Consider the following 26,643-nt stretch of genomic DNA (forward strand, 5'->3'; position numbering starts at 1 on the left):
TTTGGATGGCCATTTGCCACCTCATTACTGAACACACAGACCTGCTTGGTCACAGTAACACTGCCCTTTGGAGAAGCAAAGAATAACACTGCTGCACTGTCGTCATAATGATGGTATTCTACTGCCCCACAGAGGATAACCAGGAAATCACACAGGATGACTTTAAGGACTTCAACTGCATGTCCAGAGATGATGCTGAGCTAACTGAACATAACTCATTTAAGAATTACATTTTCAAAAAGTTGTTTAAGTATAATTTTTCTTTTTTGCTAGAAGGAGAAAGACACAAATTTCATTCAGTGACTTTAGAACTCGGGTGATTTGTTTCATGCTTGGGTTATGTCACTGGCCAGCAGTGACTGGGATGCCTCAAGAAGAACACTGTTAGATTAGGCTGCCTGCCAGTCAGCTTAGCTTTCAGGAAAGGAGCTGTAACCTGTAACCTACTAGCTGGGTCACTCCAAGCTCATGCAGTGACACTAAGCATCCAGAAATGTATGCTTAAGCTCTTTTCTTCTTTTTCATTTGATCGTGGCTCAGTGGAGATATGAAATAAAACTGCATCCAACGTTTTAGTCACAAACGTACTAAATTTAACCAGCAGCTTTGAAAGCACAGACTGAAGTTGCTTTAACAGAGCATTGAAGAGGACCTAAAACCAGGCACCTTCAAATGATGGATTGAAAAAAAGACTTGCAACTTCTAAACAGGACATGTAAATGTAGTATGAGTATCTCCTAACAGATTTGCAAAACTGGTTACTACTTATTGGAACCAATGTGGGTTACAAAAAGACTTCAAGAGCTCATGTTTCACTATTTTACTCCTTCTTGTCTGTTTCTGTTAAGCCACAAATATTTTATATCTAATCATGGGAATATAATGGAAAGCTTTTAACAGAGCTGTGACTTTACATACTGTACAGGAGCTGCACAAACTCTGTTAAATGTGCTTTGGAAGTGAATGAAATGGGAACAATGCAGTTATTTTTTGCTTACTAAAAGGCATGTTTCCTGTTACCTTGAATTTCGGAACAAATCTGGTGAATTCTTGGTGCCAGTTGTTGAGTGTAGAAGCTGGGGATATGATTAGAAATGGACCCCAGATGTTGTCTCGCTGAAAGACAAAATAAAATACGAATTAATCACAAAGCAGGTGGCCATCTGTTAAAAAACAGGAAACTGATTTTTAAAACTAAATACCTTTACTGTATCCTGCAGCTCTGAGTAGATAAGGATTAATATTTGCCAATTTTAAAATTCCCTCCCAAATATGACCTTTTCTACTGTACTTAGAACTTTCTTGGATCTGGAAGTTCACTGAATTAACAGATTTATCATTAGAACAGTCTGTTTATGTACAAGTCAGAGTGAGGTCAATCCTGCTGATAGCATAACTAATTAAGCACTGATTTTAGACACAAAGGTGAATAAATAAGATAACAGTCAACCAGCTGAGGCTGAATCTCATACTGGTATGAGGAGTCTAAATCCAAAAAAGTCAATAACATAATGTAAACATTAAAAAAATACAAACAAGAGGAGGCCATTTGGCCCATCTATCTTGTTAGGTAGTAGCTATCTGATACATTACTGATAAGTCAGCTGTATCCTGAAATAAGACAGTGTATTGGATTCAATAATAGAGCTGGATAGCTCATATCTCTAATTCAAAACTGTCTAGACAGCCTAGGAACATTGCTTTAAAAGACAAAAACAGAACAAATACTTGTGCATTATTTTCTGAAAGAACTCCTGCCCAGATTCCAAAGTTTGATAGTTGGGGTCACATTCCTCTGCTCATATCTTAAATCCTGAGTATCAAGTCACAGTCTCCCTGCCTCCCACCTGTCCCGGACTGTACATGTGGTTTATTCTGCACTTACCTCAGCCAGGTGAGCCAGCAAGGCAATGCTCTGAACGGTTTTTCCCAAACCCATTTCATCCGCAAGAATTCCATTGATACCCTTTAAAGGGAAGCCACAATACAAAATACATTGATCTCAATCATTTTTAACTTATTCATAGTCATCTAAATATCTCTCTACCGCAGAACATGCTGTATGCATATAAAACCTTCATATCAACACAGTAAGAGCTGACTCCCATTGAGTGAATGGAGCTGGAAGAGGTGTTAGTGGGGCCAGCAGGGGGCACTCACCCTGCGGTTTATGTGGGTCTTAATACCCCAGTATAGTGACGGGGACACTATATTGTAAACAGGCGCCGTCCTTCGGATGAGACGTAAAGATCGATGAGACCGAGGTCTTGACTCTCTGTGGTCATTAAAAATCCCAGGGTGTTTCTCGAAAAGAGTAGGGGTGTAACCCTGGGGTCCTGGCCAAATTCCCCATTGGCCTTTACCAATCATGGCCACCAAATAATAATCCCCATCTATGAATTGGCTTCATTACTCTGCTCTCCTCCCCACTGATAGCTGATGTGTGGTGAGCGTTCTGGCGCACTATGGCTGCCGTTGCATCATCCAGGTGGATGCTGCACATTGGTGGTGGTGGAGGGGAGTCCCCATTACCTGTAAAGCGCTTTGAGTGGAGTGTCCAGGAAAGCGCTATATAAGTGTAAGCAATTATTATTATAATAATAATTATTATTATTATTATTATGAGAAGCATGAAAACAATATTACATACTCCTGTACTCCATGGCTGTGTGGCCTATCAGTGTCAAAAATGCAGTTTTCACTTTCAAGGGTGTCATGCATGCCAAGGAAAATAATGACCATTGTGTGCCTATCCAGTCACAGGCCTGACAAGAGTCTGATATCCTAATGATTCTCACATCTCAGACACACTGTAAAGCACAGCTAAACAAGAACAAATACAATTAACTTCCCCTGGGCTCGTGAACACGTCTGACAATGAGTACCGCAGCGTGCACATGGTCAGCCAGTAGAAGGAAGATTATTTTGAATGTTTTTACTTACCATATTCAAACACAGAAATCAGACTTGCACAAAGCAATATGCTACAGTTTCAAACAAACTAGAGGACCACAGTGTCCCAAATATATTCTTCGAGATCAAACAGCACTACTAGGAATTCTCATAATGTACACATACAAAAACTCCCTTTACAGGATACATTTATTAGTGTAATATTCAACTGCGGACCACACAACATATAAAGGAATTCCCAGAGCTTTTCTGTAACTGTTAAATCAGAGATGCGACTCCTCAAGCAATCTGTTTTTCTTGACCACACGGTGGTGGAGATGCGTCACCTGTTCATAGAGGTTGGCCAGCCAGTTCATGCCCTTCAGCTGGTAGCCTTTCAGTTTGCCGTTGAAGAGAGTGGGCTGGGGAATGTCGTCTCCCGCTCGGATGGAAGGATTGGACAGGCTGTAGCTCTCTCCAAAGCCCGAGCCTGCGCTGTTCGACGCGCGCAGGGAAGCGCAGCGGCTGTCCTTGGCCTCCTCATCGAAAAGCCGGGTCTAGGTGGGATCGGAATCGAGGGAGAGGAATTGAACAGTGAGGCTTGGACTTCGGCAAGATAAACCGGCAAAAGACAGTTTGCTTGAGTAGGCAAATAAATAGGAAAATTAACCGTGCGGATAGTGCACGGCCTCAGGCTTCCGGAATCTCACTTTTACGAGATTGCCAATAATACACTTCGACAGATGGCTAGTTGAAACTATATTAGATCAGTCCAGGGTTTCTAAATGTGAAGAAAGGGATCTGCCGAGAGATTTTATTGATCTCCTTTCAATTAGGCTGCTGTCAAAACTGATTATAGAACACACAATTGAATTCAAAAGAGCTAGAAGGGACTGAATGGGCTTCTCTAGCTTGTAACCTATGTTCTGATAAAACTCACGGTGAGAAAGGCTTTCATGCCTGAAAGACATTTAAACTATATAAAAAATTATATAATGAGGGGAAAAAATCAAATATGTATAGAAACAGAGCAAATTTATGTACAGTATACTAACAAAAAAGTGTTTACACTGGAAACAGCAGCAGCATTTCAGCATAAAAACAATGTGATGCCAGATGCTAAACTGATATACAGATAAGCACTCCTATCATCGGGTAGGCATTAACATGCCAAGGTAGTTGTGTCTTTCTGCTTTACTGCCCATCCTGTTAACAAGGAATGTGAGAGCTCCTGGCATACTGATGACTGAGGTGCCAGACAGCATTAAAATAAAAGCTGCAAAAAGCTGCAGAAGGAGAAGTCAGGGTTGACAAAGTGTTGATAGATGTCACATTAAATTCATCTTCCTGTCTTAATCTGCATGTATTACACTCCCAAAACGTGATCTTCCAGTATGCAGAAACCCCAGTTTTATCACTTAGGAACAGACAGGTCTATTAAGGGAAAGAAATACTGGGGTTTATAATTACTTTACACTTTTCAGCATTGGTTTAATTGCTTGTTTTACTTAAGGGATATTTGTGATTAAGTTCCATCTTCTTATGAAGATATTTGTAAGCAAGGATGAAAGCAAGGATGATTCTGTGACATTGGGCTCTTCACACAGTGAGCAGGACTATAACACAAGGGTGAAGTCCACTTCCTCTTGACCCATGTTCTTCATGCATTAAAATTGCTGATAATTTTGGGAACATCAGATCAGGTTTTTCAGGGAAGATCAGATTTTTCCTGGACTAGTCCCACTGCATCATGTGTTTGTATGTTGACTATTTATCATTCCGACACCAAGTGTCTCATCCCTTAAAACATATGGTAACTGTTACATCCATTGATTTCTTGCATTGATCTCCCAAATGCTGAGAGGAAAAGATGATGATACAAAGGCCTTCTGATCCTTATTAGATTATGGGTTATTTAACACAGCATTTGACAGGAATGGCTCAGCTTTTCCCTTACTTCATGCAGAATTCCCCAGTCACACATGGTATATTGCTATTCTTAATTGACCATGACTAAAGATCTTAATTTGTGCTTGATCTACATCAGAAAATATAAGAAAAAATAAAACTGAGTCGCTTTAGTCAATCAAAGGACAATGTATTGATCTTAGTGACTCAATAAATACTTCAAACACTTAAAAATTAGCAGCTCTGGGTGTGTTGAAAATCACCAATTTCTACATCCCCATGCTCTGTAGAATAAGACGTTTCATTTCTTCTCTCTTTATTATTTCTTTCTATTACGTATATAAATACGTCTTAAGCTTAGTGCATTTGTGCCAGTTCTAAAAGCTGACTCATTCCTGAACCCATTCATTCACAACATTATTCCTGAAAGATTCTTAATCACAAATTAAAATTATTTTGTTACTTCTAATTAATAATTAGTTAACTCTTAAACTTTTCAATACATGTATGCTTTCCATTGAGTTCCACTTACTCTCGCCTGGTGGATCTGAAATGCTTCCTCTGCATTCCTTAGAGCCTGAGTTTTATAGTAATCGCTGTCTGCAAGATAAGCGAATTGCACAGATTATCAGAAAGTAATGGAACAACTGACTCCGCACAGAGATCAGTTCCTTCAATCCTTTTTATAAAAAAAAGAAACATTTTTCAACTTAAGCTAATACATCAAGTTGACACATTCAGCTTAAGTTGACTTTGAAATCATAACCACAGGGGAGAAAATGCAGGCTGAACAACTTTTTCAGCGTTCAAGAACATGAAGTATCTGTGTTTTTCAACATTATAACTGCTATTGCATGTCACTATTTAATAGAGCTTCTAGATATCAATATGCTATGAACAAAAAGTTAGAAAAATGCTCACACTTGAACAAAGATATTTCCTTAATAATGTTGCCCAGAAAGGAAGACTTTCTGACCTCATAAAACATTAAAGGAATTCAAGAACGAATATTTCCAAAAATTCAATGCACATTATGATTAAACTGTTTATGCCTTTGAGCTTTCATTTTATTAAAATATTGCACTTTCTTTATTACGGAAAAATGATAACCCGAAACATATGATAAACAAAGCAGGCAAGACTGGCGTCTACGCCTCGCGTGCAGCCCAGAGTTCCTCACAATGACGTCGCCTGTGGTTGTAAGATCAGGAAATCGGCTTACAGCACACTGAAGTTTTGCCTTTACGTTTTAGAAGGCAGGGGAAGTGAGGCTGGTGCTTGCACCTGACAGCTGAGCACCGTGCCATTTTGCGGCTGCTGACAGAACTACAATGCTAAATCAACACTCCCAGCTATTTACAGCACACAATCAGGGCTGCTGAAGAGGAAATAACAGTAAGTTCTGTACCAAGGGCCCTCACAGCTGAAGCGCAAAGATCAATGTTAAAATCGCTCTGGGACACGGGATTGTTCTTTGTAACACTGCTGCCCCCTTGAGGTACTAAAAAAACACTATTCTATCTTGCTGCCAGAAGATAATAAAACAGCTACTCAGTGACTGAAAAAAGCAGTGTTGGGGATGGGAGACACACAGAAAAAGAGAATACCACCTTAGCCCATAACATAATGAGTTTTGGTTTTTAGTTTAGAGGACTGGGTTTTTTTAGTTAACAAAAAATCATAAAAAGACCCTAGGAAATAAAAATCGCACATTACGTTCCATTATTAATGAGGCCCAAGGTAAAAGGTCATGTTGATTTAACAATGTTCTGAATATTTTAAGAAAAATTGGTTGATGTAAGTCTAGCCTTTAGCTGTAAGTCACTCTTTTCTGAAGAAAACAGTTTAACACGACAAATTACAAAATAGGCTACTCTAAATTACAGCTACTTTAAATACATGTGCTTGGTTTAGTATTGGTCCTGCAGTTTTCCAGTAGACAGCTAAAAAACCAATATAAAGAAGCACATACTGTATATTTATTTTTGTATGTGTTTCACAGTAACTTTTAAAAGAGAAGTTATCTTTATGTATCATTTTGATTGTGTCTTTAAATTTTAAATTACAGTACAAAGAAGCATCCTCTGACTTAGGCAGACATATGATAAATGCAAAATCAAATATAGAAACACTTAATAAAATTTAATAAAATGTTTCTCTATTTTAAACACTCAGCAAATGAATTAAGGAATAATACCATAGTCTTCTTGGCCAACGTTGACCATCACTCCTCCCCCAACATCAATCTGTCGGTACGTTGAGTTGTCTTCCAGTTTCCTCAGGATCTCCTCCTGCTTCCCATCATTCCCTGCATTATGTTTGCGGCTCATAAAATGGGCGTACAACTCGGTCTGTGTGATCAGGAAATTCAGTTTTCGTTGCTGTCGCTTGGCCTTGAAGACAGAGCAGAAAAAAGAGAGTTATCGAAGGATGTTTAAAACTTCTGAAAGGTCTATCTAAAAAAAAGAAATCTGAAACAAAAGTTTCATGCTCAGTTTAGAGTGTAACAAAGGAAATTCAATTATTCAAATGTTACTGCATAACTGCATGCTTAAAATTATTTATGCTGTATAAATCTGAAACCTGAAGAAAAACAAGCAATCTTGCTTTATTATGGAACACCATTTTTCACAATTTGAATGGTCTTATCACTTGTATGATGTCTGTCAATTTTGAGTAAATCTTGTAAATCTATTTCAACCAAAGCCCTACAGCAAAGAGGTTGGACACCTTGATTAATTTTAGACTACCATTTTTCCATGCATGAATTCTGTTTTTCTGGGGGGTTCCCCAAAAGATTTTTTTTTAATAATCCATCAGGCCACCATTTTTGGTAATGGATGACACAACTTTCTTTCCCTCTTGAAATGTACTGTTCCCATGATGATGCCTCACAAATTTGAAGCAGCTCAAATTTTTTAGAATATTAAAGTATGAAAACTCCTTTCAAAACCTGTACTTATTCAATATATCGCATTACATTAGTCATTACAGTCACCAGTGAGCAGGAAGGGGCCACTTCATGTTGTAATTTGCGTGAACTCTGGCTCTTGCCCATGCCAAGACCGGTGGTTGGTGACAAGATGCCGACCACGCAGTACTTTCACAAAATTAATGTTTTTTTTTTACTTAATTCGGAATTTGTAACATTTTGTGATCACCTTCAATTCAATTATTTGGTCACTGAGATGTAATAACCGGTTTGAGAAATTGAGACAGCAGTTCCCCTTTAACTCATCCTGAATATGTGCCTGTCGTCATTATTATTGAGCACATTTATTTTGAACCCTGACAGTCTCAGCAGAATAAAGAGTTGCTGTCTATGCTAATCCATCCAGTGGCAGAAAAGGTGAAGAGGGAAACTATTAATCAGGTAACAGCATTTGTACCTCAACTAAAAGAAGGCCTTTAGTAAATAATTCCCAAATAAATACAACTTAATTGGATAAATAATTAAATTACAGGCACACAAATTAATCTTCTCCAAAAAAGGAAAATCTTTTGTCTGAGACTTGGATGAATAGCACTACTACCTAACTTCAACAGTGTCCTGAGTCAGTACATCAGTGGTGAAGCACCAGAAGGCCCTGTGTGCACTTGAGGAGCCAGATGATGCTCCAGTGGCACCTACCTCTCTCATCTCTTCATCCAGTTTGCGTTGCTCCAGCGCCTCCTTCTCCGCCCTCTTGCGGTGCTCTTTCTCCACCTTCTCGTACTTCTTCCAGTAGAGCAGCATCTCCTTGGTGAGCCGGCGGGCGCGGGGCAGGGTCTCTTTGCAGTTCTTCTGGGCCTGGATGGCTGCCCGGCGCACCTCCCGCATGCACTGGTGAGCGAGCTGTAACACATGGGCCTCACGCTTACTGACCTGCCTTCACCGTCTCCGGCTCAATGACATCTCAAACACATAACGGGTGGAGCACAAATGCGACTTGCCAAACTCGAGGCTTTTAAAACCTGCCTGGTTTTTATTTCTCCAGTCTAAAATAATCTGTTTATGTCACAAAACTGCAAGTAGCTCTTTAGGATGAATGGGGCAATTTGTTCTGTAAAACACAATACACTGAATATTAATGCTTAACAAGTGCTTTGAGAAGCCACTTTTACAATCATTGTAATATTACAATAACAAAATACTACACCTTACTCATCAGTATCCCAGTTATTTATGTCATCCTGAATATGTGCCTGCTGTCATTATTATAAAGCATATTTATTTTGAACGCTGTCACCCTTGACAGAGTAAAGTGCAGTTATAACAAGGGACTGATGTATATTTTTGTGCCATTCTCATGTTAAAAAACTACAGAAAAGTTACCTTTTTAGCATTGGTTAAAACAAAGTTGCGAGCCGAGGCTTTCTGCTTGAATGCCTGTGGAAAAGACACAATCATGGGTACATTTAATCACTAATTTCAAGAAGAAACAGTTCTAGTAAAAATAAATTGACCATTCATTATTAGTAACTGTTCTATCCTTGTATATAGAGGGTACTTTAGAGATGCCATCAATCTGAACAGAATCTTTGGACTTTTGGAGTAAAGAATAAATAATACCTTGGGATTTTCTTTTTTGGCAATAGTGAGCCAGACTTTGCGTCGACGTGCATTTAATTGTTCGATAGTGAGGTGCTTCTTCTTTGATACCGGCAAAGGGGCATCGTGGGAGAACTTGGCAAAAATTTTGTTGGTGTAGGTGCGTCCCTCTGTGGAGAATTCTTCGTCGCGTTTCTTCTTCTTTTTCACCTTCTTCAGCTTGGCTAAAGCGCACCATTTAGAGGAGGAATGGAAATAAAATGAGAAACTGATTTTAGGACGAGTTCTTTTTCTCTCACCCGTCTCAACACATGAATTGTCGAGAAGGTCACTTACCCTTCAGTTTCTTCTCATCTTTAATTTTCTTCTTTTTTGGCCCCAGTAGGTGGCGCTGCTGCTCGTAGAAAGGATCGTGAGTGGACAGTAGCCCAGCGCTGTAGTACTGGTACTGCTGTAACTGAAACGGGATCACGGGTGGACTGAGCAATGGGCAGCAAAGTCTACGAAGACTGTTGCAGAACTGTTAGATTTAGGCAAAGCTGCTGTTCAGCTTCGGCACTAACGGTCTATTCAAATGCATTTCAGCCTTTATGAATCACATAATAGGAATATACTTTCTGAACACATTTGTAGACATTAAGATTGTGTGTGGCCTTAAGCACATTCAATAAAGACATGTTGCTAACGAGTGCTACTTAGCAAGACTAAAGCTGAAACTTATTTTCTTTTAAGGACGCCATCCTCAGGCCTGGAATGTTTTCTGGAGTTAAGATGTTTTGTGATTCCCACCTGACGAGACAGCTAGGAAACCCTCTTGCTTCCTCATCCTTCTGTGTTGGGAACAGTGCCAGAGAGAGGTGAAGTCCTGACTTACCTCCCGGTCTGCGTGGAACTTGCTCTGGTGCAGCTTATTGTGTTTGTGCAGCCTCAGCATGTCATGCAGCTCCTCTTTAGAGAGGGTGAACTCCTCGTCATCAGAATTGGAGTCTGAGTCTGTGGTGTCATCGCTCAACAATACACTCTGGAAGCAAAAAAAAACTCCTTACCCACAGTACGGCCGCACACCTTCTTACAGTTTGCGAAGATGGAAAAAGATGCTGAAGCATTATTTTTTCAAATACAAGAAAACAATAAAAATGCACACCAAAATACTAAGTGTAAATATATAAAAATATTCATTAAAAATGTTTTTTTTTCCAGTGTTAAGATCTCAGGTTAATTATTCTTTAGTCACTAGTATTGCCGCTTGTTTATGAAACCGAAAGCAGATCACCTTCTGTAGTTTGTCCATCACAAAAAAAGGTTTTCTAACATACACTCCCAATACCCAAGCACCTAAGAGATGTGCTGTTAGGGTATCTCCACCTTTGTGTTTATAGATCACAGCCATTGGGTTAAGATATCAATCTGATGAAACTTTGAAACTAAATCAGCTTTTTCTAATAAAACAAACAAAACCCTATCAGGAAATTTCTCCAGTAACCTATATTAACAGCTACAGAGTTAGAGGTCTGAAAATGAATGGGACATCAATTATACTGCAAAGGAACAAGTTTCAGCTGTGGAGCCTTCATTGGGTGTCACACCACACCCGAAGAAGGCTCCACAGCTGAAATGTTGCATTTCCCTTCTTCTCTTTTCAATGTGGAATAAACCAATTACTTGTTCCTTTGCAGCCTACGCATGTTGACGCAGCTACCCACTTGAACTACATCAATTGTACTGTACATATTACTTGTCATTACATAAAAACATATAAATTAACCTCAATACCTTAAGCCATTTTCTACTTTTCTTCAATTTTGTAAAGTTGTACAAACTTGCTTTATCCACTTTTTGTTCTGTGAAAGAAAACAGAGATGTGTCAGATGTATAATGCTTTAATATTGACAGGCTTAACAGGTGTGGAGGGCTGCAAGCTAAACAGCTTTCCCTCCTACCATGCGGCAGGGCTCCATTGAGTGAGCGGCTGTCCGGGAGCGATCCTAGCCCAGCAGCTCCACACGGCTCTCCCCTCTCCCCGGTGTCGAGGGGCTCCTCCTTCACCCTCAGGAGGGGACCACAGGTGTCCGAGGGGGTCAGGGAATGGTCCTCCTCCAAGCCATCATCGCTGTCATCACTGTGGAAACAAGATGGTAACTTGAGCACTCTCAACATGACAAGTCCACTCTGCTACCAAAACCTCTACCCCCACAGTACCCAAGTCTACCACGTCTACCCTGTGGGCTCTCTTATTGTCTGTACGGCCTTACCTCGAAATGTTCCTGTTGAACAAAGATGCAGTCTGACGGAGGAAGGCATCCAGCTTCAGGGATTTTTCAAGGTATTGTAGGTGGAGAGGCTTTGCCAGCTTTGTAAAGACACCATCTTCTGTTTCGTCCAAATCCAAGGCCATAGGGAGCTTTTCTCAAACCCACACGTGGGTTGCAAAATCCACTACTTTCAAGCAAAACAAACAAGCCATGAACACAATGTTGTTGTGGAAAAATACACGTTTTGTGTACCAGAAGCATGACTTTCTCTTGTCATTTCTAGACTCCATCTACACCACAGAACCAGACAAGAAATAATAATAATCCTTACACTTACTGTATACAAAGGTGGGGCCTCCCCTCCACCACTAGTGTGCAGCCCCCACCTGCATGATTCGATGGCAGCCAAAGTGTGCCAGTACACTCACCACACATCATGTATCAGTAAGTGAGGAGAGCAGATGGGGATTATTAAGAGTCCATTATTGGTAAAGGCTTGGGAAAATTTGGCCAAGATACCTGGTTTAACACCCCTACTCTTTTCAAGAAACATCCTGGGATCTTTAATGAACACAGAAAGTCAAGACCTTGGTTTTACGCCTCATCCAAAGGACGACGCCTTTTTACAGTATAGTGTCCCCGTCACTATACTGGGGAATTAGGACCCACACAGACCGCAGCAATAGTGTTCCGCAGCAATACTGTTCTCACTAACATCTCTTCCAAGAGTAACTACTGCCAGGTTTCGGCCCTTCATTCAAAGTGGTATATCATGAAACTTAGCATGTTCTGAAAAGGAAAGCAGCCAAATTATCCTCAACAATTATATGCTGGGAGCCTTTGTCAATGAGGGGATACTGGAAAGGCCATTTATTTGCTAACACTTCCAGCACAATCTGCTATATGCGCACAGCATTTTTATTTTCAAGGCTGTGCAAAGTCCTTTGTAAATAACTATTTTAAAAAGGCTTTTTATTATTACTGACCACTAACCCCAAGAATAAAGACGAATGCCTCTATATACATAGATGTGAAAAAACATGTTGCTTAAATGGAAGCTTTTTAAAGTTTTCTAGAAAAGCTGGAAGTTTAAAGTTATTTATAAAAAACAGTGGTAAAACCAGACCTCCAATATGTTAAAGAAAACAGAAACAAATCAAAATATTCTTCAATTATGTACTGTAACTGAGGTACAGACACTGGCATATCAAGAGCTACAACCACAGCATCGGGGTTAATGAATTAATCAGTAATTTCCTCTGAGGATCCGGAGTCAGTTTAATAATAATTCACTTTAACACATTATCATCAGAATGACTATATATATTCATTGTTCCTCACGTCTGTGCTCAAGGCTAGTTCAATAAGCAATGAATGATTACACAGATGCAATTATCTACGTAAATGCTACCATGAGCTCATGAGACCTCTAAAAGGCCACACGCTGTCAGATGCTGTTAGCACTGTATATTAACTGTTAATGGTTCATGAGTATAGTAACTAAATCTCTGGTTACACACCAGCAACCACTACACAAAATTTTCACTGAAGTGTAAACACACAGCATGGGCAGAATAAAAAGTAATTTTTAATAAGAAAGTCCTTACAGAAAACTCCCAGCACGTGTCAAAATAACAAATGGCTTCAAATCAAGATGAATAATGTAGAAAAGTGTATTTCTGTCTCAAACGGACATACAGTATAAGCCAACTGCGGAAATCCCTCCCATAATAACTCTGGCCCATAACCGAGGTTAAATAAAAGCAATAGGCTTAAATTCTAGGGGAAACCCATCTACCCTTTGCACGGTGGTTACAGAAATCTTGAAGTAAATGCTGTGATACCATGTAAACCATAAACAAGAAGAAACAAACAGATGCAAAACATCTAATGCTAAATTTATTTTTTTGAAGGTAATAAAAAAGTTAGTCGTCTCCCTGAAATTGTTACTTTAATTGATCTTTACTACCCAATATCCAGCTGACAGTCAGATCTCTTACTATTGTTTCTTCTAGTTTATTATTAGCATTCATTAATGTTAAATATTAATTATAAGTTATTTTTGAGGGTTTAGTTGAATTCCAATGTGTCAGTCTGGCTGAAAAAGAAAGGGGCCTTATAGATTAATGACACTGTAGTCTTGGTCCTTGTGTTGAATTGATAAAACTAAATCAGAAGCTATATGGATTTGATCTTTCCTTGGATGAAGAAAAATGTTATGCGTAACTCCCACTTCAGTGAAAAGAACAGGTGTGTCCATCTATTGCTTTGTTTTACTGCACATGTGTACTGTATAATGACACACATAGACACAGATGTCACCTTTAAAATTTAATTTTAAGTACAGTAATAATATAATGTCATGTAATCCATATATTATAAAATATGTTTTATATTGAGCGCCTAAGATAAGTTAACATATTGATTTGTTGTTTTATTATTGATGGATCTAAACAGGTGCACCATCACAAAATAGTATTCAAATTGCCATATTAAAAAAAACAAATATTTCTTAAACGTTCTTACTCCTCTCATGTACTTTAAATACTAACTATAATCTCAATAATTGATCTAAAATCAATTAAGAACTAAAGATACTATTCATTTAAGCTTTCTTTTATAAGGCTCGTTCCTTTCATGGGCTCTTTGACCACTGTAGTTCATCTTTAATTCCAATCTAATTTAATCTACAACCAAAGGATTCAATGGCCAGACAATGGTGACCAAATGACTCAGATACAAAAGTCATAAGGAAACACACACTGGTTTAGAATGATGTTTTTATCACAATTTCATTGACTGGAATATTTTTTCTGGCACCTCTTGGTAGGAAATAAGTGTGCCTTGATTGGTCTAGTCACTGCAGAGTTGTGACATGTTCTCTCCAAACCTGTGTTCCTGGCTATGTGCTGCAATGCAGGTCACACACAGCTGGTAAATACAGAAGAACTGTGTACAAAACCTGTTATTTTGAAGTTCCTAAACAAAACGTTCTGAAACCTCACTCAAGCATGCAAAGTACTCTAATGCCCAAACAAACCCATTTACCAGACACGTATTTACCCAGGCTGACCTTTAAATACCCAGTAACAGCACACGAAGGTCAAGCAAGTGGGCAAATTGTAAGGCAAAATGAACGTACAGCAACAAAACGTTGATTCTTCTTATATGCATATTTAAAGTGTGCAGTTCAGGTCCTGCCTGACTTTTAAAAGCACAGGTCCAAGTACTTATGTCCTTTAACAAAGAGGGTTTTTTTTAACCCTTCCAGTAATGATGAACGTACACCCCTTAATGTAACAAATTCAGCAACTGTTAGCATAGCGGGGGGGGGGGGGGGGGGTATTTTAAATACTTTGCATTTCTGAATGAGTACTATATCACTATTCCTAGGTGTTCGGGACAGGATTCAGCTTGAGAACGTAAGAACCAAAGGAGCCATAAGGAAACGTATTGTAGCGCACGCGCCGCCCCGCGGAACTCTGGGACGATGACCTTATATACTGTATATAATCATCAGGTAATAACTTATTTACCTGCTGAAAGAGGTGTACATGGGTTGGTTCATATTTGAGAGAGGGAGTAACCAATAGATTTAAAGTTTTCCAGTATCCAAAAACTGATTTTAAAATATACAGGTTCTACACCTTTGAAACCACATCATTTTGTTTGACAACTTAACTCGGTGACTCCCAAAAGCCCAGTTACTAAACTAGAACTAATGTCAGAATATTTTCGGATTATAGTTATTCGACTTATTTTTTATTCAGGCGATCTTGAGTTTAATTCAATTACACACTGAATGGGACCGTAACTACACACACAACCACAAACAAAAACGTTTATTATGTCTGTACTGTTGCTGGCAATATGAATATTTGACAGCCAATATTGTCAGTAGCAGATTTTACGAAGGTTTTTCTGGGAATGTTGTATTGACAGATTACTGTATGTATTTGTATTGATTTAATAATAATACTAATCTTCCTAATACAGTCAGAATGATCATTCTATCTACAAACATTACTGATATCTTATAGAATGTCAGGCTAAAATATACTGTATTTAAAAACGCACATTAAATGTTCCCTTGGATACATTGTAGACTTCGAGTCTATTTTTAGAGCTCCTTCCGCACTGGAATAAGCGTGCTTTTGCAATATGCAAAAACACTAGGAATGCTGATCTTTATTTAAACTAAGTAGAGGTAACTCCTACTCACAGAAATCATAGAACAGGATTGTTTCTATAAAAGATTACCCCACACAGAAGAGATCCTTTTAAATCTCAGGCTTTAGAGGTGAATTTAGGCCTTCAACTGAAGAGTTGTTTTATTTTAACCAATCGATTAAAACTTGCTTTTCGATATTTCGATAATTAAAATTGGTTCTGTCACTTTAAGGCAACCACCATTAACGTTAAATGAGTTTAGTTTTTGGGACTTGCAATGGTTTTGAGATCAAGGCTTTTTTGGGATTTTCCAGCGAGGCCTGGATCCTTTTTTGGATCTCTCTCCGGTTCACTCGTCCTTACGCCGAGTCTCTCCCTCCGCTCTCCTGTACCCGCTTTCTACAATTCTTTCTCCCTCCCGGCCATCTTCCCCCATCGCTCCCCCACCATGTTCCTCATAAGCACTCGCTCACCTTGGCCCCCGGGTCCCCTTTTCTCTCTCTCTCTCAGCCGCTGCCGGCTCCCAGTTCTCTGTCTCCAAGATGGCGGTGCTGGGCAACGAGCGAGTGTGTGAGCGCTGGGCCGGCAGCAGCAGAGAGGCGGCCACTTTCAGTAACTGAGAGAGCAGGGACACGGCGCCATGGCGAGGAGAGAGCAGGGAACAGGGCTAATAATCAAACACAGAACACATAGCAAGAGTGGTATAGACGCTTTTAAGTTAGTCCGAAACAATATTTTCAACACAAACGCTTCCAACATAGAATGGACATAATAAAATAATGCACATAATGGAATTCCTTAATTTAAACACGTTTTCTAAACCTCTCCATCTATACTATCCAAACTCGATTGGTTAGGTCTGAAAATAACGAAGATTGCCGAACTGCGAATGACGTTGTTTAGAGGCAAAGTCTCCTTTCCCACTAATTCTCGCGATATTTCGAACAATTCCGGAAATTGAATATTGAATTATTAAAAATTGCTTTCCGCCTTCAGATTGCAAGAATTGTTCTGTAATTGATAAAGTCACAAATTATAAATCTTAATTTTACGTAGTCAGTTATAAAATATCACTTCGTCCAATATAATCTTAGTAATTATACAATAATTTCACAACTTTAAACTAATCCAACTGCTACTGCAATTAACACTAAATGATAAAAAAAATCAAAACAGATTTCGGTATTACAAAAAAAGTTAATTTTATACGGTATTCTAGTTTGAAAATGAATCTAAATGTCTACATCTGAACTAGTATTGTAATGGTGGATTTTGATTAACTGAAATAATAAACCCCTAAACTAATTTTAACCGTTAGAGGTTATTCCTTACATTATTAATATCCATCTTCTAACATTTTTTCCCCCTGATATTTGTTATGGTTCACCTGTGTGCAAACTTTAAGAAATCTGTGAGTTGTGGTTTCAAGATGTCAAAAAAACAAAGCCGAGCCCGAAATCATAACCATTGAACATAAGCATTTCCGCACGAAGAATAAGTTTGGGGGGGGGGAAGAAATTGCCCGTTTCTTACTGTTACATTTTGTTTCCACCAACACGCTGGTGGAATAGTTAATTCAAAAAGGTTAAAAAAAGCAATACACGTAGTGCTATAAAGTATTTTACTACAAAACTGTCGGTTTACGAGTACATTTAAAATACAAATTTAGTATCAGTTACACATGGGATTGACTCGGGAAGATAGGTAACTCCTTTACACAGAGAAAATTCTTCCGTTTTAAAACCATTAAGGAAAGTAAAATCAATACATCTGCTAGGGATAAAGAAAAAAATTACAACGGAATGCTGGACCTTTGAATTCGACCTCCCTAGTTTTACTCGCTTGGTATTGTACACTATATTAAAGAGAATATTAAGTTAATGGGCGTCAAACTTACTTTTGGACGTCAATTTTCATTTACAATTTCTATTCAGCTGTAATCACAGAGAATGTTGCTTCAGTTTAGAGATTTACCTGCATTCACATCCAATACTATATTTCTAATTTGCCTGGAATGTTACAGTTTTGAATTTGTGTGCTTTTCCATTGTTTATTTATACTCACAAATAAATACAGTTCAAGACCACATCCTGTAAAAGTTTTAATGAGTACCGTTAAATCCTTTAAGACCTCATCTGAAATACAATTCAATGTTTAAACAATTTCCACTTTAGTTAGGTTTTTCAGAGGTGGTACTTATCAGCCAAAGCAAACGAATCCCTAAAGCCCATGAAACTGTGAAGCTCTCATAAATGAAACATTGGCAACTAGCAATAATACCATATCAACACTTTACAGTACCCTAATAAATATATCTCACCTCTTTTGTGTGCCACTTGCAGAACGGCGATAATCAAATGATTTGCGATAATCTGTAATCATAAACTACTTCATATAAAATGGCTATACAAGCAAAACAAAGAAATGCTATCTATCACCCTCTTACCATTTCTTAACTTGAACATTTTAGCACAATTTTTTTTCCATTTTAAAACTATACAAAATAGAAAGTGATGTAATGAATAAGTCAACGGTCTCCAAAAAATATTCAGGATGTCTTGTTCTTTAAATCACATCAAGCTGAATGCCTTTCACAGTAGCCTTGTACGGCATGTGAAAGCCATTTGTAACATAATGTATGGATAACTGTGTAAAAGGAGTTGTAAATTATAACATTTATCGAAATTAGGGCTTTTGCTCATCAGAAAAATGAGGAATTCCCTGAAAATCTTTTACTTTTACAAAGCAGAGAAAAGTTATTACAGACTTAACACATAACTACAACCATTGCCAACAACACTAGAACTAAAGCAGTAAATCATTGTGATTGTATTTCAAAAACATTTGGCAAAAGGTGTCTTAAAAAGTATCTCAAAATGTATCTTAATAAAAGCCTAGAATGCACAAATACAAATCTCTGAAGGATGGTGTTCCTCTCTTTTTGCTGTGAATTGGGCACTCATTTTTTCAGCTATTTTTGAAATTTCAAAAGGGAAAAATATTCTGTACACCTTTCAGGTCTGTACCTTTTTATCTGATGGTTTAAATTAAATAAGCTGCATCATAGAATACTTCCAAAGCTGCCTGGAAAATCACAAGTTCGTTATGATGAATGTAGCTCTTTCTTTTTATGCTATGTAAATATTTTACACAACTGAAATAACCAATCCACATCATAAAAACTTTAAATACAGACAACTGTAGGTTTATAGAAGTCTGAGATATAACTTTTAATACTGTTAGTGATTCATTTAAGTATTATTAATTCTAATAACTGAATGAATCATTGGATACAAATCATATGGGCTACCTCTAGGTCATTTTATGTAAACATTCTGGTGTAAAATATACGCAGCATAGCTTCACCGAAAGTCCTGGAAAAAACAAGGCCTTGTGAATGAAGGACATGTTAGTTTTAATTGGTTGAGTCTGCTTCAAAAACATTACAGTGTCTTGCATGCCTTCATTAAGTCCGCTTTCCATTAATACTAAAAATATATCTTTTAAATATCCTTTGAGTTAAAAGCTTCATAATCTTCCGAGGCATTGACAAAGTTAACTCATAGAGCTTCTTAAGAATTAACAGTCATGTCGAAGTGGAAACTACATGGATGTGCACGCAAATCTCTAAACAGGAGGCACCTTACACAAAGGGTTGTGGGTGTATAGAACAAGCTACCCAACCATTCTGCTGTAACCTTATACTATCTGCCAAATGGACCAAATGGTCTTCTCCCGTTAGTAACTTGTCTTTTGTTCTTAAAATAAAAATACAGTAAAAGGGCTGATTACCAAGATGCATCATGTTCTTTAATCGGCAAGGTGAATTAGTTTTAGAGCTTGCACATAACTTTGTTAAATTAAGTTTCCAAACATTACTTTCTAAAAATAGGGATGGGAACAAAGTACATTTTATAAAATCAAAGATCTTAAACAAAAAAACAAGGCTTGTGGCATTGATTTACAAAGAGTATGAAGCAATATGTATTAAAAAAAAGTCAACTGAACATGTCCACATAAGATCTAATTTGTCTCATAATGAAAATACAATATTTAAAGGAGTAGTGCATCGCTTATAAGTAAGAGGTCACTCTGTAGGCAATAATTACTTCATCTTTGATCATAGATGGTAAGAAAAGTGATGCAATAACAAGGATAGCAAAAATAACACTTTAAATCATATTCTGATCAACTGTGATTACTCACAGCATTAAACTAAATGCTTTAAAACTGGATTGGATTTAGTGGATCTGAATTGATGCCAGATGCTCATCCTACAACAAATCGGTCTTCGTATCTAAATTACAAGATACAAATGCAGGTCTGATTACGAACCACAGTCACTTCATACTGGTGGCACTCACAAATACATTTTAAGCATAAAAGAAACATTTGGAGTTGCATCGATTCAGATAAGCTAAGCATAAAATGGTGAACAGAACGAGGGTATTAATGGAACACTAAGGGAAAACCGCTACACTGAAACCTAAAGGATGCACTCAAAGCTTAAAACAGGTAAGGGAGCTATGCCAGTATCATTAGATGCAACAGCTAAACATTGTTGATAACATTCTTTTACAACTTCGGCTGAATTTTCATGCAGTGCAGCAATAGTCCTCCAAGCAAGCAGATTAGCTACTCCTGTTTAGCTGTCACCAAATACCAAGCAGAAGGGTAACTGACAAACTTTTACAGTGAGCTTTTCTTTTTCTCCAGTCTTTTAGCTATCCATTTCAAATCACACCTTTTTCCACATTTTACAGCCAGCTTGATTTTTCTTCTTCATACTTTTGTGGGTCAATGAACGGCTTATCAATGGATTTGATCATCAGCTCCCCACAGTACACGCACTCTGCAGCTATTATATCGTCAATGTCTGACTTGATCTGCTCTCGACTCGGCTGCCCTTTTCCAAGGCTAATGGTGTCCTCCTCCTTCTGCCGATGCCGGGCCTTGGTGGGCTGGCTCGTAGCCAACAGCTTTTTCTGGAGCTCCTCTAGTTTGGTAAGCTTGTAAGAGGACAGATGAGGGTTCACCTCTTGCAAGAGGCAGTCATAGTGAAACATGTGGCTGCAGAGGAAGAGGTAGAATGGGCGGTTGAGCAGGGGGAAATCACAGGCGGCACATTTCTCCTGGGACTCCACCACACCATACTTGTTCCTCATCTCCTGGATGTCCTCTCGGATCCTCTTGGCGCTCTCTGTGGCTTCCTCCATCTCTTGTTTCAGCTCCTCAATGTGCTTGTTGTACTCCTCCAGGGAGTTGCAGATGGCCTCCTTGAAGTGGTCGATGGTGACAAAGTCAGGAAAGAAAGGCAAAATGTCCTCAATCTTCAGCAAATTGCAGCTGGACAGGCAGTTCATGGCTTTCTTGACATCTTTTTCCTCTTGAACCACATGACGGGCGATCTTCAACCAAAGTTTCTTCCTCAGCTCCTCATCATCTTCTGGCAGATCTGCACATGACTTGGCCAGGTCTACATCCACCTACAAGAAAAAAAAATAATAATTTGAATACTGTTCAACTAAAAGCAAATCAAACCAGCATTTAGTTTACCCTATGGTCTTTACACTTGGTAAAAGTTTTTAAAAATAAAAAATAATTACAATGATTTTACAATACAGGTGTATGTAATCCACCAAACTATTGTATAATTAAAATGTACACCTCTTTAAGAATTTCAGTCATACATGTATTCCAACATCATTTGTCCTGATGAATATGATTCAAATAAAAACATTTATAACAAGTCCTTTATCCCCTCTGCGATAAAACTACTCAATGAAGGTATGTAGATGTATTCCTCCCTCTACCTATTTATTTATCCAGCTATTTATGTATCACATACTGTTGTTGTGATTTCATGTGACTTTTTGTGACTCTTTGTTTTCCCTCTGTGTTTCGCACCTCTGTGGGAGAAGCCAAAGACAAATTTCCACAGCAGTAGACAATAAAGTATCTATCTATTCCGAGTATTTATCTGTACTTGATAAATGCTACATGTTCTTACTCATGTTGACAAAATTAATGGATATAACTGTGGCTACAATCGTTCATTTACAACTACTTAAAATGCAATTAATGAAAGAGTGTCATACTTGCAGTGCCAGATCCACAGCTTCTTCATAAAGTTCCATTATCTTATAAACGTGAACACAGGCCTGGCGATGGCCGTGCTCTGCAAACAGACGCAGTGCGTACTTCAGATCATAGTGGATTTCACTAGAGTGAGTTCCAGCCTGCTCCAAATACCAGAGCAAACATTCAGGTTTGTATTTAGCATAAAGGGACAGGAGGTAGTTGTGGATTGCCTCTTCTGTCACAGTCACTTCATACACACAAAACTCCATGTAGCGTATGGTCTCGTTAATTTGCTCTGTGCTGCCAATCTGGCTGTAATTAACCAGAGCAGGGATGAGCTGCTTGGCATCTAGTTTTTTCCCCATCTTGATCCAAGCATCCACAACTTTTTTCGGGATGTGCTGCATGAGAACGGGAGAGAACTTATAGAACAGTTTCTCGTCTGCGTGCTTCGACAAGACATCCAGGGCTGCCTCATAGTCATCGTGCTGGCAGTAGTGGGAGACGACTCGTTCGTAGTCCTGCATGATGACGGAGAAGTACACCATGTCGTCCACATTACCATGGCTGGCCAACAGATCATAGATGGTGGTTCTGTTGTTGTACAGGCATTCTTTGTTTTTGGGGCTGCTTAGGAACTTGCGGAACTCTTCTCTTGCTTCCAAGAAAGTGACACGTTTCAATTCATCTCCTTCAAGAATCCCCAGCCTGTTGAGGTACAGTTCAGTCAGCCATGTAACCAGCAGGGTGATTTGGGTCTTCTCACTGGACTTAAGGATACTGAGTTTCTTTATAAGGAACTCCTTGAGGGCTTCCTCCTGTTTGGCTTCAATGAATTTCAGTGCAATCTCTTCAAAATAGTTCTGTGTAAGGGCATAGCACTTTGCACTCTCCAGGTATTTCTTATTCTGGAAACAATGCTCTGCTTCCTTGGCCAAGACAATGTCCATACATTCGGGCCTATCCCTGCAGTACTCTTTAGCCCTGTCAAACTTGTTCATGCTCATGTACATTTGCCAGACATCTCGCGCCTCTCTTTGAATGTGATAGCGAAAAACCGCCTTTTCAGTGTATATCCATACCAGGCTGCCCACCGGATCTTTAATCATCCTTTTCAATGGCCCAAATTTGTCCGGAAAGACATCTTCGTAAACAACCTGCCCATTCAAAGTGCAGACAGCCTTCACACGATCCGGCAGGAGAAGGAGAAAATGGAACTGTGTCAGGACAATTGATATGGGCTTGTTGAATTTGAAATCAATATCAGGGGTATATTCCCAAACCTCCACATCACTCAGCAGAGAATCAGGGCGTCCATAGTCCAGATTCCCATACAACACTCCATTCCCCATCATCCAGGCAAAAGATTTTGGGGAGGTGCGTAGCTTGGAGGTGTAAAATGCAATCTCGCTGTAGCCCATGCTGACTGGGAACTCCTGAAAGCTGGGAAAGTGGTCCTGATTTTGACTGAAAATAGAGCTGAAGCCCTGCTGCTCGGCACCTTCCGCTACCTTCCCTACGAACTGAAACAGGCGCTTGCGGGTAGTGGCAATGATAAAGTACTTTGATTCAAACCCACGGTCAATCTCCAAGCAGCAAACAGGGGCCGGCTTGCCGTCTTCTTCCAACATGTGCACCTGTCGAAAATACTGGTCCGGGTTCGTGTTGAAAAGGCTTGCTCCTTCCGATGCCGAAATTTCAGCCTCAAAGATATGCCCCTGGGTAGTGCCAGCTAGGATGGGGCCCGTGTTGGTCTCTGTACCCAGTAGTTTGTTCCAAGCAATGCTCTCTATTAGGTGCCCCTTCCATCGAGACAAACTTCGTACTTTCTGGGTATTTCTGTTTAGGTAGAGGCACTCGCTTGACGTCAGACTGATCACCAGGTGGGCACCTGCAGAAACAATTTCAGTCAGCAAGGATTCTGTATTCCAAATCAAACAAAGGCATGTTAGCTATAAAGATCCACTGTCTGCTACTGGCATTGCAGGATTATCAATTTGACTCATACATTTGAGTTTTCACAAAGATGATATATACTAGGGAAACAACTTAAAAAACAGAACTTTTAATATCTTTAGCAGGAAGCCCAAGTCCAGTCCAGGGACTGGGGATGCAAAACTCAGTAACCCCAAATGTAGCCTGGCTGTATGTATTGAATCAGTGGTAAACCCTACTTTTGCAATTTGACAATCACAGCATAATACATAAACTTGAATTACAAAAAAAAAACATATGACCGTGTGCCAGTGAAATGTCAATTACACCAAATTGCAAAAGAGGGTAATGCCAATTTAAATAACTACAGACTTCATACTATTTATTTCCAGAGTTATATTCTATTGAACGTCTATGATGTGGTGCGACTTAAGTTCACAATTTTTTTCTCAGACTGATTGGTAGAACACACATCATTGCTTTAGGAAGCCACATGCAACAACATATCCAGTCTTTTTTTTATTAGCCAGCACCTACACACAACTATTGGTGTGGAGAGCAAAATGATCCATTTACTGTTCCAAAGCTTAAAAACATCTGCACCACCAATATTCTACCAGATTTAAATATGCCAACTTCTCTTCAGTATAAGCCTCTGATACTTCTTACCTTGACAGACAGACAAGACAGACTTGAGTGTGATTAGATTTTGCAATCAAGTGACAATAGAATGTGGACAGAATGTAGACAATAGTAACCACATTCCTTTTAAATTCCTGTGAAACAAAGATAATGGGTGTGCGAGATCTTGCAATCTCAATATCACTTGTTTCACATTTTGAAAAGACGAGAAATGTGCAGTCACTGTGGTATTCTGTTGAAATGGGGTTAAAATAATGACTGTTTTACATACCTTCTTGTACAATAGACAATCCCATTTTCCTTATCAAACTAGGATTAGGTGTACAGTATACATATATAAAACATAAAAAGTCTTTAACCCAGAAGATGGCAAGGTACATAAAACAACACACACTACAGCTTAAAGACGTGTTATAGTTTTTCATACTGTTCAGCAATTACTCCTCCAAAAAAGTTTAAATCAGTGTTTTATATTTCGTCTGCTTATTCAGTTTCATCTAGCTGCCAAATTCAGTCAGCTTTGTATTGGCAGCAACAATGACTGCTTTAATGAAAAAAAAATTGCACTTTCAGTATACTGAATTTAAACTTTGTAAATGCAAATTAATTATGCAAGATTTAGGTGAAATACACTTAAATAACAACCCAAGCTGCTTTTTACCTGTAGGGTCAAGGAAGAGTTTGTGTACTTTAGCTTCATCTTTACGTCCAAGTTCAACTTGATTAGGTTGATCAGGCTTCCCAAGATCAATCCTGCAACAAAATGATGCCAATATTATTTATATATTCAGTAATAAGCAAAACTCTCTGGAAGAAACAGTGTTTTCAGGTCTTTAATATCAGGGACAACCTCTTCCTCATCACCATAGTTCAATCTATCAATACAAATTAATTATGTGACTAAGAAACATGCAGTTTGTCTTTATAGTAACAATGTTTTTGACACATTCAGATACACACCCAGGAACCAACAATTGTGGAAACATTGATTTGGCCCTTACATTGGACCTCAGTAGCAATTGTATCGCCAGAACGAAGTCAAGCTGAGATACCAGCAACATAAACACTTAATATTTTATAACAGTACCTCAGCAAAGTGTCCTTCCCAAGACTCATACACAGCTGGTTATTACAGACTGCAAAGTGGTTAATCTTCTCAGGAGGAGAGAAATCAATTCTTTGCTTGTTAAATATTGGCTTCTCTTCTTCCAACCTGGCATTCACAAATCCTAGAATAAAAATTAAACCAGAGTAAAGTTCCCAAAACCGTAGTATCCGACAGCAAAACAGATCTCTGTTCAATTGTTTTGATTGAAAAGACTGATGTTTCACTTCTGCCGGCTTGCCATCTGAACTCAGTGAATCACCGAACAATTGATTACAGTATAGATCATAATTTTGTCAGAATTTGAATAAGTGACACATGGACAACAAACTGCGAAAGACGTCATAAAACTACTGTCAAAGACCCTGGATAAAAGTCAAAGTCAATATTAATATATTAAGGAGTAAACAACGCAAAGGCTTCGTATCAACTAACAATCCTTGTCTATTACATGCAAATTCACGTCTTGCTGAACGTATCCTCCATTTCTAAAGGCATTCATGTTTACCATATTCATACTGATTTCATTTTAAATAAGAACAAGTAGAAAGGAAAACATGAACTGCTCTTTCTTGTTACAGGCCCTTACCCCCGACTTTACCTGAATGAGTAATTCCGATGTTGGAGGCAGAGAGGCGGGTAGTTTGCTGCATGGAGTGTCGGATGCTCTGCGAATCCTCATACTCATCAAGTATTGAAGCCATGGATCTATTTATACAGGTCTTGAAATGAACAAAATGGTCAAATATCTACAAAGGTCGTAATTGCACTACCATGTCTCGAGAGAGAAGGGTGAAAATGATTTCCTCTTTTCTCCGCGTTTTGTCTCTCTTGTGGTATGCAAACAACAGTACTGACAGTTTGTGTTAGCAAATGATGGCCTCTGATTTAAAAAAAAATAATACTACATCCATACAATTCGTACAGTTCGGACAATATCGCTTTTAAACGCAACAAATCGCTCCGACTTTGTAATTGAACGACAGTGCAATTCAAATCAGCTGACCCCTTTCGTATCACATGATAGGGGTGACAACAATGAAGATTGAAGTCAAATTTTGCACAAGTTACACCACAGGAGGGCGCTGTTAGCTAATGTGATTATGATGATGGCCTACTTGACAATT

General features: G+C 38.7%; 2 protein-coding genes across 3 annotated transcripts in view; both read right to left on the bottom strand.

Annotated features, from left to right (window-relative positions):
* Positions 1–16,366, bottom strand: part of ino80 (INO80 complex ATPase subunit) — a 56,362-nt gene extending 39,996 nt beyond the window's left edge. Inside the window, exons 1-14 of one of the 2 annotated variants that reach the window (XM_088925051.1) lie at positions 16,227–16,366; positions 11,584–11,767; positions 11,272–11,450; positions 11,105–11,172; positions 10,206–10,352; positions 9,668–9,788; positions 9,353–9,555; positions 9,116–9,169; positions 8,432–8,635; positions 6,998–7,193; positions 5,333–5,400; positions 3,240–3,449; positions 1,886–1,966; positions 1,021–1,116 (exon numbers count right to left, since the gene is read on the bottom strand). In XM_088925051.1, the coding sequence (XP_088781177.1) occupies positions 1,021–1,116; positions 1,886–1,966; positions 3,240–3,449; positions 5,333–5,400; positions 6,998–7,193; positions 8,432–8,635; positions 9,116–9,169; positions 9,353–9,555; positions 9,668–9,788; positions 10,206–10,352; positions 11,105–11,172; positions 11,272–11,450; positions 11,584–11,726 (1,770 nt within the window). In that variant the 5' untranslated portion in view covers positions 11,727–11,767; positions 16,227–16,366. Of the gene's footprint in view, positions 1–1,020; positions 1,117–1,885; positions 1,967–3,239; positions 3,450–5,332; positions 5,401–6,997; positions 7,194–8,431; positions 8,636–9,115; positions 9,170–9,352; positions 9,556–9,667; positions 9,789–10,205; positions 10,353–11,104; positions 11,173–11,271; positions 11,451–11,583; positions 11,771–16,226 lie in introns of both variants that reach the window. The other variant, XM_088925050.1, reaches the window with a different exon arrangement.
* A 3,171-nt stretch (positions 16,367–19,537) lies between these two features.
* Positions 19,538–26,526, bottom strand: vps18 (VPS18 core subunit of CORVET and HOPS complexes). The gene is made up of 5 exons (XM_088925699.1): positions 26,118–26,526; positions 25,499–25,640; positions 25,073–25,164; positions 21,852–23,725; positions 19,538–21,239 (listed from the first exon to the last, which is right to left on the bottom strand). Exons 1-5 carry the CDS (start codon positions 26,218–26,220, stop codon positions 20,511–20,513), a joined length of 2,940 nt encoding a protein of 979 aa, XP_088781825.1. The 5' UTR covers positions 26,221–26,526; the 3' UTR covers positions 19,538–20,510.
* Positions 26,527–26,643: the final 117 nt, after the last annotated feature.

This window comes from Atractosteus spatula, chromosome 9, assembly GCF_055471065.1.
Source record: "Atractosteus spatula isolate fAtrSpa1 chromosome 9, fAtrSpa1.hap1, whole genome shotgun sequence".
In the NCBI taxonomy this organism is placed as follows: Eukaryota; Metazoa; Chordata; class Actinopteri; order Semionotiformes; family Lepisosteidae; genus Atractosteus; species Atractosteus spatula.